The 14,202-nt window shown below is 37.2% G+C and overlaps 1 protein-coding gene across 8 annotated transcripts in view; it reads left to right on the forward strand.

Annotated features, from left to right (window-relative positions):
- Nucleotides 1–14,202, forward strand: part of SCAPER (S-phase cyclin A associated protein in the ER) — a 589,310-nt gene that overhangs the window by 131,832 nt on the left and 443,276 nt on the right. For all 8 annotated transcript variants that reach the window (XM_033189309.1, XM_033189313.1, XM_033189315.1 and 5 more), the window contains exon 9: nucleotides 11,579–11,841. In XM_033189309.1, coding sequence (XP_033045200.1) covers nucleotides 11,579–11,841 — 263 coding nt within the window. The remainder of the gene's footprint in view (nucleotides 1–11,578; nucleotides 11,842–14,202) is intronic.

A 14,202-nucleotide genomic window follows, 5' to 3' on the forward strand; every position in this document is an offset into this window, starting at 1 on the left:
AGTCAAACTAGAACTCAGGACTAAGAAACTCAATCAAAACCGCTCAACTACATGGAAAATTTTTTCTTTTGAGAAGTGTGTGTGTTCATATCCTTTGCCCACTTTTTGATGGGGTGGCTTGTTTTTTTCTTGTAAATTTGTTTAAGTTCTTTGTAGATTCTGAATATTAGCCCTTTGTCAGATGGGTAGGTTGCAAAAATTTTCTCCCATTCTGTAGATTGTTTGTTGAGTTTTATGGTAGTTTGTTCTGCTGTGCAGAAGCTCTTTAGTTTAATTAGACCCCATTTGTCAATTTTGGCTTTTGTTGCCATTGCTTTTGGTGTTTTAGTCATGAAGTCTTTGCCCATGCCCATGTCCTGAATGGTATTGCCTAGGTTTTCTTCTAGGGTTTTTATGGTTTTAGATGTAACATTTAAGTCTTTAATCATTCTTGAAGTGATTTTTATATGAGGTGTAAGGAAGGGATTCAGTTTCAGCTTTCTACATATGGTGAGCCAGTTTCCCCAGCACCATTTATGAAATAGAGAATCCTTTCACTATTTCTTGTTTTTTGTCAGATTTGTCAATGATCAGATGGTTATAGATGTGTGGTATTTCTTATGGCTCTGTTCTGTTCCATTGGTGTATATCTCTGTTTTGGCACCAGTACCATGCTGTTTTGGTTACTGCAGCCTTGTAGTATAGTTTGAAGTTGGATAGTGTGTTGCCTCCAGCTTTGTTCTTTTTGTGTAGGATTGTCTGGACAATGCGAGCTCTTTTTTGGTTCCATATGATCTTTAAAGTATTTTTTTTCCAATTTTGTGAAGAAAGTGAATGGTAGCTTGATGGGGATGGCATTGAATCTGTAAATTACTTTGGGCAGTATATCCATTTTCATGATATTGATTCTTCCTATCCATGAGCATGGAATGTTCTTCCATTTGTTTGTGTCCTCTTTTATTTTGTTGAGCAGCGGTTTGTAGTTCTCCTTCGAAGAGTTCCTTTGCATCTCTTGTAAGTTGGATTCCTAGGTATTTTATTCTCTTTGAAGCAGTTGTGAATGGGAGTTCACTCATGATTTGGCTCTCTGTTTGTCTGTTATTGGAGTATAGGAATGCTTGTGATTTTTGCACATTGATTTTGTATCCTGAGACTTTGCTGAAGTTGCTTATCAGCTTAAGGAGATTTTGGGTGGAGACATTGGTTTCTTTTAAATATACAATCATGTCATCTGCAAACAGGGACAGTTTGACTTTGTCTTTTCCTAATTGAATACCCTTTATTTCTTTCTCCTGCTTGATTGCCCTGGCCAGAACTTCCAACACTATGTTGAAGAGGAGTGGTAAGAGAGGGCATCACTGTCTTGTGCCAGTTTTCAAAGGGAATGCTTCCAGTTTTTGCCCATTCAGTGAGATATTGGCTGTGGGTTTGTCATAAATAGTTCTTATTATTTTGAGATATGTCCCATCAATACCTAGTTTATTGAGAATTTTTAACCTGAAGTGCTGTTGAATTTTGTCAAATGCCTTTTCTGCATATATTGAGATAATCATGTGGTTTTTGTCTTTGATTCTATGTGCTGTATTATGTTTATTGATTTGCGAATGTTGAACCAGCCTTGCATCCCAGGGATGAAGCTGACTTGATTTTGGATGGATAAGCTTTTTGATGTTCTTCTGTATTCGGTTTGCCAGTATTTTATTGAAGATTTTCGCATCAATGTTAATCAGGGATACTGGTCTAAAATTCTCTTTTTTGTTGTTGTTGTGTCTCTGTCAGGCTTTGGTATCAGGATGATGCTGGTCTCATAAAATGAATTAGGGAGGATTCCCTTTTTTCCTAATGATTGGAATAGTTTCAAAAGGAATGATACCATCTCCTCTTTGTACCTCTAGTAGAAGTCGGCTGTGAATCCGTCTGGTCCTGGGTTTTTTTTTTTTTTGGTTGGTAGGCTATTAATTATTGTGTCAATTTCAGAGCCTGCTATTGGTCTATTCAGGGATTCAGCTTCTTCCTGGTTTAGTCTTAGGAGAGTGTATGTGTCCATAAATTTATCCATTTCTTCTAGGTTTACTAGTTTATTTGCATAGAGGTGTTTTAGTATTCTCTGGTGGTAGTTTGTATTTCTGTGGGATCGGTGGTGATATCTATCCCCTTTATCATTTTTTATTGTGTCTATTTGGTTCTTCTTTCTTTTCTTCGTTATTAGTCTTGCTAGCGGTCTGTCAATTTTCTTTTCAAAAAACCAGCTCCTGGATTCATTGGTTTTTTTGAAGGGTTTTTTGTGTCTCTATCTCCTTCAGCTCTGCTTTGATCTTAGTTATTTCTTGCCTTCTGCTAGCTTTTGAATGTGTTTGCTCTTGCTTCTCTAGTTCTTTTAATTGTGATGTTAAGGTGTCAATTTTAGATCTTTCTTGCTTTCTCTTGTGAGCATTTAGTGCTATAACTTTCCCTTTACACACTACATGAAATGTGTCCCAGAGATTCTAGTACGTCGTGTCTTTGTTCTGCTTGGTTTCAAAGAACATCTTTGTTTCTGCCTTCATTTTCTTATGTACCCAGTAGTCATTCAGGAGCAGGTTGTTCAGTTTCCATGTAGTTGTGCATTTTTGAGTGAGTTTCTTAGTCCTGAGTTCTAATTTGATTGTACTGTGGTCTGAGAGAGAGTTTGTTATGATTTCTGTTTTTTTACATTTTCTGAGGAGTGCTTTTCTTCCAATTATGTGGTCAATTTTAGAATAAGTGCAATGTGGTGCTGAGAACAGTGTATATTCTGTTGAATTGGGGTGGTGAGTTCTGTAGATGTCTATTAGGTCTGCTTGGTGCAGAGCTGAGTTCAAGTCCTGGATATCTTTGCTAACCTTCTGTCTTGTTAATCTATCTAATATGGACAGTGGGGTGTTAAAGTCTTCCATGATTATTGTGTGGGAGTCTAAGTCTTTTTGTAAGTCTCTAAGGACTTGCTTTATGAATCTGGGTGGTCCTGTATTGGGTGCATATATATTTAGGATAGTTAGTTCTTTTTATTGAGTCAATCCCTTTACTATTATGTAATGGCCTTGTCTCTTTTGATCTTTGTTAGTTTAAAGTCTGTTTTATCAGAGACTGCGATTGCAACCCCTGGTGTTTTTTTTTTTTTTTTTTTGCTTTCCATTTGCTTGGTATATCTTCCTCCATCCCTTTATTTTGAGCCTATGTGTGTCTCTGCACATGAAATGGGTCCCCTGAATATAGCACACTGATGGGTCTTGACTCTTTATCCAATTTGCCAGTCTGTGCCTTTTAATTGGGGCATTTTGCCCGTTTACATTTAAGGTTAATATTGTTATGTGTCAGTTTGATCCTGTCATTATGATGTTAACTGGTTGTTTTGCCTGTGAGTAGATGCAGTTCCTTCCTGGCATCGATGGTCTTTACCACTTGGCATATTTTTGCAATGGCTGGTACCGGTTGTTCTTTTCCATGTTTAGTGCTTCCTTCAGGAGCGCTTGTAAGGCACGCTTGGTGGTAACAAAATCTCTCAGCATTTGCTTGTGTGTAAAGGATTTTATTTCTCCTTCACCGATGAAGCTTAATTTGACTGGATATGAAATTCTGGGTTGACCAAATGTCCATCAGTGACAGACTGGATTAAGAAAATGTGGCACATATACACCGTGGAATACTATGCAGCCATAAAAAAGGGTGAGTTCGTGTCCTTTGTAGGGACATGGGTGCAACTGGAAACCATCATTCTCAGCAAATTATCACAGGAACAGAAGACCAAACACTGCATATTCTCACTCATAGGTGGGAATTGAACAGTGAGATCACTTGGACACAGGAAGGGGAACATCACACACTGGGTCCTATTGTGGAGAGGGGGGAGGGGGGAAGGATAGCATTAGAAGATATACCTAATGTAAATGGCTGCAGCAAACCAACATGGCACATGTATACATATGTAACAAACCTGCATGCTGTGTACCTATACCCTAGAACTTAAAGTATAATTAAAAAAAAAAAGAAAGAAAGAAATTTTGGGTTGAAAATTCTTTTCTTTAAGAATGTTGAATATTGGCCCCCACTATCTTCTGGCTTATAGGGTTTCTGTTGAGAGATCCACTGTTAGTCTGATGGACTTCCCTTTATGGGTAACCCGACCTTTGTCTCTGGCTGGCCTTAACACTTTTTCCTTCATTTCAACCTTGGTGAATCTGATAATTATGTTTCTTGGGGTTTCTCTTCTTGAGGAATACCTTTGTTGTGTTCTCTGTATTTCCTGAATTTGAATGTTGGCCTGCCTTGCTAGGTTGGGGAAGTTCTCCTGGATAATATCCTGCAGAGTGTTTTCCAACTTGTTTCCATTCTCCCCATCCATTTCAGGTACACCAATCAAACGTAGATTTGGTCTTTTCACATAGTTCCATATTCCTTGGATGCTTTATTCGTTTCTTTTTACTCTTTTTTCTCTAATCTTGTCTTCTCACTTCATTTCATTAATTTTATCTTCAATCACTGATGTCCTTTCTTCCACTTGATTAAATCAGCTATTGAAGCTTGTGCATGCATCATGAAATTCTCTTGCCATGGTTTTCAGTTCCATCAGGTCATTTAAGGTCTTCTCTCCACTGTTCATTCTTGTTAGCCATTCGTCTAACCTTTTTTTTTTTTTTTTTTTTGAGACGGAGTCTCGCTCTGTTGCTCAGGCTGGAGTGCAGTGGCCAGATCTCAGCTCACTGCAAGCTCCGCCTCCCAGGTTTATGCCATTCTCCTGCCTCAGCCTCCCCAGTAGCTGGGACTACAGGCACCTGCCACCTCGCCTGGCTAGTTTTTTTTTTTTTTTGTATTTTTTAGTAGAGATGGGGTTTCACCGTGTTAGCCAGGGTAGTCTCGATCTCCTGACCTCATGATCCGCCCGTCTCGGCCTCCCAAAGTGCTGGGATTACAGGCTTGAGGCACTGCACCCGGCCTCGTCTAACCATTTTTTAATGTTTTTAGCTTCCTTGCATTGAGTTAGAACATGCTCCTTTAGTTTGGAGAAGTTTGTTATTCCGACCTTCTGAATCCTACTTCTGTCAACTCGTCAAAGTCATCCTCCAACCAGCTTTGTTCTGTTGCTGGCAAGGAGCCGCCATCCTTTGGAGGAGAAGAGGCACCCTGGGTTTTAGAATTTTCAGCTTTTCTCCTCTAGTTTCTCCCCATCTTTGTGATTTTATCTACCTTTGGTCTTTGATGTTGGTAACCTACAGATGAGGTTTTGGTGTGGATGTCCTTTTTGTTGATGTTGATGCTATTCCTTTCCGTTTGTTAGTTTTCCTTCTAACAGTCAGCTGCAAGTCTGTTGGAGTTTGCTGGAAGTCCACTCCAGTCCCTGTTTGCCTGGGTGTCACCATTGGAGGCTGCGGAACAGCAAATATTGTAGAACAGCAAACATTGCTGCCTGATCCTTTCTCTGGAAGTTTTGTCCCAGAGGGGCACCCGCTTGCATGAAGTGTCTGTCAGCCCCTACAGGGCGGTATCTCCCAATTAGGCTACTTGGGTGTTAGGGACCTACTTGAGGAAGCAGTCTGTGCATCCTCTGAGCTCAAATGCCATGCTGGTAGAACCACTACTCTCTTCAGAGCTGTCAAAAGGGATGTCTAAGTCTGCAGAAGTTTCTGCTGCCTTTTGTTCAGCTATGCTCTGCCCACAGAGGTGGAGTCTATAGAGGTAGTAGGCCTTGCTGAGCTGCAGTGGGCTCCGCCTGGTTCGAGCTTCCTGGCCACTTTGTTTACCTCCTCAAGCCTCACCAATGGTGGACGCCCCTCCCCCTGCCCAGCTGCAGCCTCGCAGGTTGATCTCAGACTGCTGTGCTAGTAGTGAGTAAGGCTCCATGGGCGTGGGACCTGCTGAGCCAGGCACGGGAGAGAATCTCCTAGTCTTCCGGTTGCTAAGACCATAGGAAAAGCGCAATATTTGGGTGGGAGTGTCCAGGTGTCCTGTTTTTCCAGGTACAGTCTGTCACGGCTTCCCTTGGCTAGGAAAGGGAAATCCCTCGACCCCTTGTGCTTCCTGGGTGAGGCGATGCCCAGCCCTCCTTCGGCTTGCCTTTCATGGGCTGCACCCACTGTCCAACTAGTCCCAGTGAGATGAAGCAGGTACCTCAGTTAGAAATGCAGAAATCCTTTCTTCTGCATTGATCATGCTGGGAGCTCCAGACCGGAGCTGCTCCTATTCACCCATTTTGTTCGAAGCTCCCCCATTGATTAGTTTTTGAATGGTGAACTGGGATGGCATATCTGAAATAAATTTCACTTGTTCATAGCTTATAATTCAGTTTATATATTGGTATATTTTATATACTGTTATTTTGTTGAAAATCTTTGCATCTAAGTTTATGAGAGGTTTTGGTATGTCGGTTTATTTTTTTTGTACTGTGTAATTTTTTTAAGCAGGGTAACAATATTAGCTTTGGATAACCTGGGATGTTTTCCCTTCTCTCCTATTTTCTGGAATAGTTTCCATAGAACTCGTGTGAATCTTTAAAAAAGTTTTTAGTAGAATTTGTGAGATAAACCATCTGGGCTGAGAGAAACCTCTTTCTTTTAAATTACATATTGAGGTTCTTTAACAGTTACAGGGCTTTTCAGATTGTGTGTTTTATGTTTGTTGAGTTTTGGTAGCTAGTGGTTTTTGTGGGATTGCTCCATTTATTCCATGTCATTGAAATTATTGGCATAAAGTTGTTTGTAGTATTCCTTTCTTATACTTTTAATGGCTGGAAGATCTGTAGTAATGTTCCTGTTTCATTCCTGTTGTGAACATACTTTGTGTGATGTCCGTTATTTTTTACTTGCAGAAGTTTATTTTATGCCACAGATATGGTTTATCATGGTTAATGTTCTGTGAGCATTTGAAATTTTTTTTTACTGTTGTTGGGTAGATTTTTCTATATATGTCATTTTCTGTTGGTTGATCTTATTCATTTCTTTTATATTAATATATTTGCTGATTTTCTGTCAATAGTTCTGTCAGTTGCTGTTTTTCCACAATGTATCTTGAGTTTCATTTTTTTTGGTATTTATACATTTAGGAATGTTTTGTGTTTATTATGGAATGATGCTTCTTATCATTATCCAATGTATTTTTTTTTTTTTTTTGAGACAGAGTCTTGCTCTGTCACCCAGGCTGGAGTGCAGTGGCTGAATCTCGGCTCACTGCAAGCTCCACCTCCCGGGTTTATGCCATTCTCCTGCCTCAGCCTCCCGAGTAGCTGGGACTACTGGCGCCCGCCACCACACCCGACTAGTTTTTTGTATTTTTTTAGTAGAGACGGGGTTTCACTGTGTTAGCCAGGATGGTCTCGATCTCCTGATCTTGTGATCTGCTCGTCTCAGCCTCCCAAAGTGCTGGGATTACAGGCTTGAGCCACCACGCCCGGCCTCCAATGTATTTTTTGTCTTTAGTAATTTTCTTTGTTCAGGATTCTCTATTTCTTACCCTCTACTGATTCTTAATGTTTGCATGGTATATCTTTTCTATTCTTTTACTTATAGCCTGCCTATGTTTTTGTATTTAGATGAGTTAGATAACATATAGTTTAAGTATATTTTTAAGTATATACATATCTAAGTATATACTTATGTACCAGTTTTGTAAGCTCAGCTCCCTGCTTGACCACACATATATATGTATATACTTAAAAATATACTTAAACTAATACTTAAAAACATACTTAAACTATAGGTATATAAGTGTGTGTATATATAACACAAGTGTATATATGTGTATATATGTATATAAGTATATATGTGTATATATGTGCATATATATACACTTATACACATATACACATATATACACTTATATGTTTAAATAATTAAAGAGCTTATAGAGTCCCAACCTCTATGATTTAATTTATATATTTAGAACATTTACATTTAAATTAATTATTGATAAATCTGTTCATTTTATTATTTCTGTTTTCTCTCTTTCAACTGCTTTGCATTTCTTGCCTGTCTATGGGTTACTTGAAAAATTTTTGATTCTCTTTTGATTTATTCATAGTGTTTTAAACAATATTGATTTGTATAGTTTCCTTAGTGGTTACTTTAGGTATTACATTATACATATCTAATTTATCAGTCTACTGATATTGGCATACCCCACTGTGAGTGAAATTTAGAAACCTTATCTCTTTTTTTTTTTTTTTTTGAGACGGAGTCTCGCTCTGTCGCCCGGGCTGGAGTGCAGTGGCCGGATCTCAGCTCACTGCAAGCTCCGCCTCCCAGGTTCACGCCATTCTCCTGCCTCAGCCTCCCGAATAGCTGGGACTACAGGCACCCGCCACCTCGCCCGGCTAGTTTTTTGTATTTTTTTTTAGTAGAGACGGGGTTTCACAGTGTTAGCCAGGATGGTCTCGATCTCCTGACCTCGTGATCCGCCCGTCTCGGCCTCCCAAAGTGCTGGGATTACAGGCTTGAGCCACCGCGCCCGGCCAGAAACCTTATCTTTTAATTGGTTTCCTTAACTGTCTCTACTTTTAAAATATAATTATCTCAAATATTTTATCTGTGTACGTTGAGCACTACCTCAATTGATGATACAATTTTGCATTACTGTGAAAGATGATCCAAAAATTCATGAGAAGGCTAATTATACAAATGAATCCCAGCTTATGACTTTTCAACTTTATGATGGTGTGATAGCAATATGCATTCAATAGAAACCATATTTTGAGTAGCCATGCAATCTTACCCAACAGCTGAAAGTGTTTTTCACTATCAGTATAGTATTCAGTAAATTACGTGAGTTATATTAACACTCTATTATAAAATAAGCTTTGTATTAGATGATTTTGCCCAACTGTAGGTTGTTAGTGTTCTCAGTGTATTTAAGGTAGTCTAGGCTAGTTATGTTTGGTAGGGTAAGTGTATTAAATCCATTTTTGATTTTATATTTCCAACTTACTGTGGGTTTATCAGGATGTGACCACATTGTAAGTTAAGGAGCAACTGTATTTACTTCCATTTTTAACCATTCCAATGTTCTTTCCTTTTTGAAGTTTCAAACCTTCTTTTATTATTTATTTATTTGTATACTTTTTTGAGACAGAGTTTTGCTCTTGTTGCCCATGCTGGAGTGCTATGGCGTGATCTCCGCTTACTGCAACCTCCACATCTCAGGTACCAGCGATTCTCCTGTCTCAGCCTCCCAAGTAGCTCGAATTACAGGCATGCGCCACCACGCCTGGCTAATTTTTTTGTATTTAGTAGCGACGGGGTGTCACCATGTCAGGCAGGCTGGTCGTGAACTCCTGATCTCAGGTGATCCACCCGCCTCGGCCTCTAAGGTGCTAGGATTACAGGCGTGCACCACCATGCTTGGCCTCAAACCTTCTTTCATTATTTCATTTCTCTTTTGGGAACTTTCTTTAGCCATTTATTAAAGGTAGTTTTGCTAGTGATTTATTCCCTTAGTTTTTCCTTTATCTGTGAATGCCTTTATTTTCCTTTCATTCTGCAGGATAGGTTCACCACATATATTAATAAAATTCACAATGGGCAGTTCTTTCAGTCCCTTGCTAAATGTGCCACTTCCTCTTGGCTTCCATTGTTTCAGATGAGGAATCTGCTATGATTTGAATTGATGTTTCTCTATAGGTAATACGTCTTCTGACTGCTTTCAAGATTCTTTTGTGTGTGTTTAGTTTTCAGAGGTTTAATTATGATTTTTCTTTGTCTTTAGTTTTGAGAGCTTTAATTATGATGTGTCTTACTATGGACTTTTTTGGGTTTATCATATTTGGGATTCACTTACTTTCTTGAATTCATAGTTTTCTCTGTTTCACTAAATTTAGGAATTTTTCAGCCATTATTTTTTCAATACTTTTTCAGCATAGTCTGTGAGACTCAAATATTGTCTCACAGATTCTGAGATTGTTCTTGGTCTTATGGTACCTTTGCAGAAAAAGTATCAAACCGACTTGTATCACTTCCTTTCCTCCTACTAGTTTTGTAAGCTCAGTTCCCTGCTTGATCACCCTCACAGTAAGGAGGGGAGAAGTGGAAGCAGGACTGACTCATATCACCTTGTTGCTATAGGTTGGGGTGAGATCCTAGCTTCCTGCTGGGTTCTGCTGACATAAGGAAAAGGAAAGGGGGAGTCCCAGTGTCAAACAAATCTGCCTCCAACTACTTTTTCTGCCTGATTGATGCTGGTGATAGCAGAAGCTCAGCTTTCTATAGGGCCCTGATGATATTGGGTGAGGGTGAGAGCTAGTGAGAGGAGGCTCTGTTCACCACTGGGCCCTGCTGATGCTATTTGGATAGGGGAATTGGAGTACCATCTGTTTGTGTTAGGTGGGAGATGGAAGTTAAGCTCCTAGTTTACCCCTAGTGAAACTATGGGGAACAGGGGTTCCACTGGTGTTTGGCTGTAGTGGAGTGGGTATTGCTAAAGAGATTTTCTGTTTTGTTAGGCCACCCTTTTTTCTGTGCTTTTTCTTCGCAAAAGAGGCATTTCTTGATGCCTATTTTGTCTTTGTCTGTTGATGTTTTTGGAGACTGTTGCAGCATCCTGTCTGGAATATATAGGAGACAGTAAGGAAACCCAGGGAACTCACCACTTTGCTGCTTTTCAAGTCCTCCAAATCCTAAGGCAGTCTACTGTAGGCTATCTCTTAGAGTCTTCCTATGCTTAATGTGTTTTAACTAGGGTTTTTAATTGTAAGATGGAGGGCCCAAAATGAAGGAATGGTTACTTCATTTTGGCTACATCTAGAATTCTTTATATTAGTTTTGAAAGACTGTAATCAGCCAATAAAAATTTAAAATTGGGGCTGTAAGCACCACTATACCTCAACAGTGTCATATTTTAGATAAAGATTGTTATTTATTTTAGGCTATTTTTTTGTGATTTATTTTAGGCTATTTTGGTGTGTGGCTTTGAACGTAGGACCTTAGTTTCCATGTATATGTGGTGAAATATTGGACTAGATCCTCTGGGGTGCTATCAATTAATATCCTATAATTTTATGATCCTAAAAACAGTTTATTTAAGTCAAGGTATGCTGTTGGTGCTGGGATAGAGAGAAGAACTTGGACTTTGGAGGTAGATGTTTGGATTCTGAAAGATGAAGAGACAGTTTTTATATAGCCATTAGGATGGCCACCAGAACCAATGTACCTAGACTAGCATTTTGGCATTACCTTTCCACTGTGCATGATCTGGGATCAATTACTTAAGTTCTCTTTGTCTCAGTTTCCTCCTTGCTTAAATGGGTGTGATAATACTGATCTTATATGATTATTGTGAAGATTAAAAGAGATACTATATATAAAGCACTTAAAACAGTGCTCACACGTAGTATTCACTATTTAAATATTTATTATTACTCACTGACTATCTGGCCTTAGGTCAGCCTTAATCTGAATTTCAGTTTTGTCATTTGTGAAGTAGGAATAATTATACACACATTTATTTAAATATGTATATACAAATATACATTTTGTACAGTACTGTCATGTTTGTATATTATTTGTTGGGAATTAAATTGGAAATGTTTTTATTCTATGAGTTTCCAAATATTTTTATCATCTAAATAAATCTTGATTTGTTTTTTACTTTAATTGCATAGAACGGAAAGATGCTGAAGGATGGGAGACTGTTCAGAGAGGAAGGCCTATTCGTTCTCGATCAACAGCAGTGTTGCCAAAAGTTTCATTGGCAACAGAAGCTGCAAGATCAAAGGATGACAGTGATAAAGAAAATGTATGTCTTTTACCTGTTGAAAGCATACAGAAAGGTGAATTTGTTGGAGATGGATCTTCTAATACTATAGAATCTCATCCCAAAGACTCATTATACTCTTGTGACCATCCTCTTGCCGAAAAAACCCAGGTAGTACATTCTGAAAATCCTTTTACTGTCTTTTTCAAAGGGGTATATGTACATGTGTACTGGAATGTCTTAGTTTTGTACTTTATTTTTTAACTTACTGTGAAAATTTTCACATCTATAGACCTATAGAAAAGTGGCAAGAATAGAAAAATGAAATCCTCCCATACCATTCACATATATTCACAAATTAATATTTACCACATTTTTTCTTTTCTCTTATTACATATTATACACACATGTTAAATGCTTTAACGTTTGAGAGTAATGTGCAAACATCATAAGCATTCACCTTTAAATCCTAAAGCATGGATCTCAAAAGAACAAAGAAATTTATTTATATAACCACATTACAATTATAAAATTCAGAGAATTTGATATATATGTATTATTTAATTTATAGTCTATATTTAAAGTTTTTTAGTTTTCCCAATAATTTTTTTTAAATAGAATTTCCTCCAGGATCCAATGTGGAATTACTCAGTTCATTTGATAGGTTTCTTTAATATTTTTCATTGGATATAGTTTCTCAGCCTGTCTTTCATGACATTAATCGTTTTGAAGAATACATTGTAGGTTTTTTTTTGTACATTGTCCTTTGTTCACTATTTGAACAATGTTCAAATTGAACTTTGTTCAGTTTAGCTTATGCATTTTTGATAGGAATAAAGTGATTGTCCTTAGTGTCACATCTAGAGGCGTATGATATCAATTTGGCTAGGTTTGTTATTAACTTTGAGTACTTGGTTAAGGTGATGTCTTTGTGCCTCATTTGCCATGTTAAAATTTGAACTTATTCTACTTACTGAAAATTGAGTGTAATTTACTTATAATATTTAATATAATTCCTTAAAGTTAATATTCCCAGTATTTCTTCTGTGAGTTGAGTTGATGTTTATTTTACCTATTTGATGTACTAGTTTATACTTTTAGGTATTTGTTTATATGAAGGTTCATGTTCCGTTGGTGTAATTTTATGTAAAATGACTAATGAAATACAGGAGCTTTTTAAAAATATCATACTATAGGAACTAAATAGATCAGTTGTAAAATGGTTGTAATATTTTTGGTCCAGAATAATATCTGCTTTTTGAAATTCTGTCTCTTTCTACCTGTAGGATTTTTTTCAACTGGAAATGTTCCTCAAATTCTTTATCTTCCTTTACTGATGAGAATGACTCTTAACATTGTTTCTGATCTATAAACTCTTTAATGTGTATTGGTTTTATGCCTGTGTGAGATTGCAAATTCCTTTTTGGGCAGTATTTTATGTGCTTTTTAATTTCTTACAATATGGAAGAGTCCTAAATGCATAGGAGTTAATTGGTATACATTTGTTTGATGTAACTTTAAGAAACTCTTTAGTGTTGTAAGCTACTTTATAGATACTTAGTGAATAAACTACTTTTTATAATACTTAACAAAGAGCTAGCATTTTTGCTGTGTTTAGCTAAAAAATATAACTTAGTCTAAAAATTATGCAGTTGTGTGTAGTGAATAAACCTATACGCTATTGAGATTTCAGGAATAATCTGTACATAGAACTTTTCAACAAGTAAAACTGTTGCTAAAATTTTTCAGTATAAAAGTTCACTGCTGATGGCAGCCAAGTTGATGATGTTTGTTTTCTCCACTGTCATTCTAAAGATGGAATTAGCATATTAATGTCTTTACTTCATAGTTTAGCTTTGATTTTGTTATAGAAATGATACTGAGTTTTTTAATAGGTGGGATTGAGTAGTGTACACATAACTAATGCTAATATAAATATTGCCAAGAAGATTATAAACCATGGCGACTAACATATAAATAATGTTGATAGCAATATAAACAGTGTTATGTAATTTAAATAATGCTTATGCTAAAATCAACACTTTGGGACACTTTAAGTTCAGACTAATAGTAGAATTTTTAAAGTAGTTTATGAGACTTAGCCAAGTTTGATATTTGTATAAATAATTTATCAAACTGGGGGGAGGTTTATAGCCACTGCAGTGTTTATCTAATGTTTATTTAAGAAGTGATACGAGTTTTAAATTCATAATTTTAGATTTTAGTTCTTTGACTTGGAGTATCATTGGAAAACACAGTACTGTTCTTTCTCTTCTCTGTCCAAAGTAAAAATAAAGGCTTGACTCTACTAAATTGAAAGGTTTTTAAAAAATGGATGTGTATTTAGCCTACGCCAGTATTTTTTATATTGTATTTACATTTCTGTTGGTTTGTTATTAAATATTCCTAAAGGAGAATAGGGAAGATACCTAAATCTAAGGTGTATGAATGTCATAATGAGACACTACATGCTTTCAATCTTCACCCTTAGGTCACGCTTTTCTCTTTCAGATCTGAGAACTGGGCTCATGT

The sequence above is a fragment of the Trachypithecus francoisi genome, unplaced genomic scaffold (assembly GCF_009764315.1).
Source record: "Trachypithecus francoisi isolate TF-2019V2 unplaced genomic scaffold, Tfra_2.0 Lachesis_group3, whole genome shotgun sequence".
Classification (NCBI taxonomy): domain Eukaryota; kingdom Metazoa; phylum Chordata; class Mammalia; order Primates; family Cercopithecidae; genus Trachypithecus; species Trachypithecus francoisi.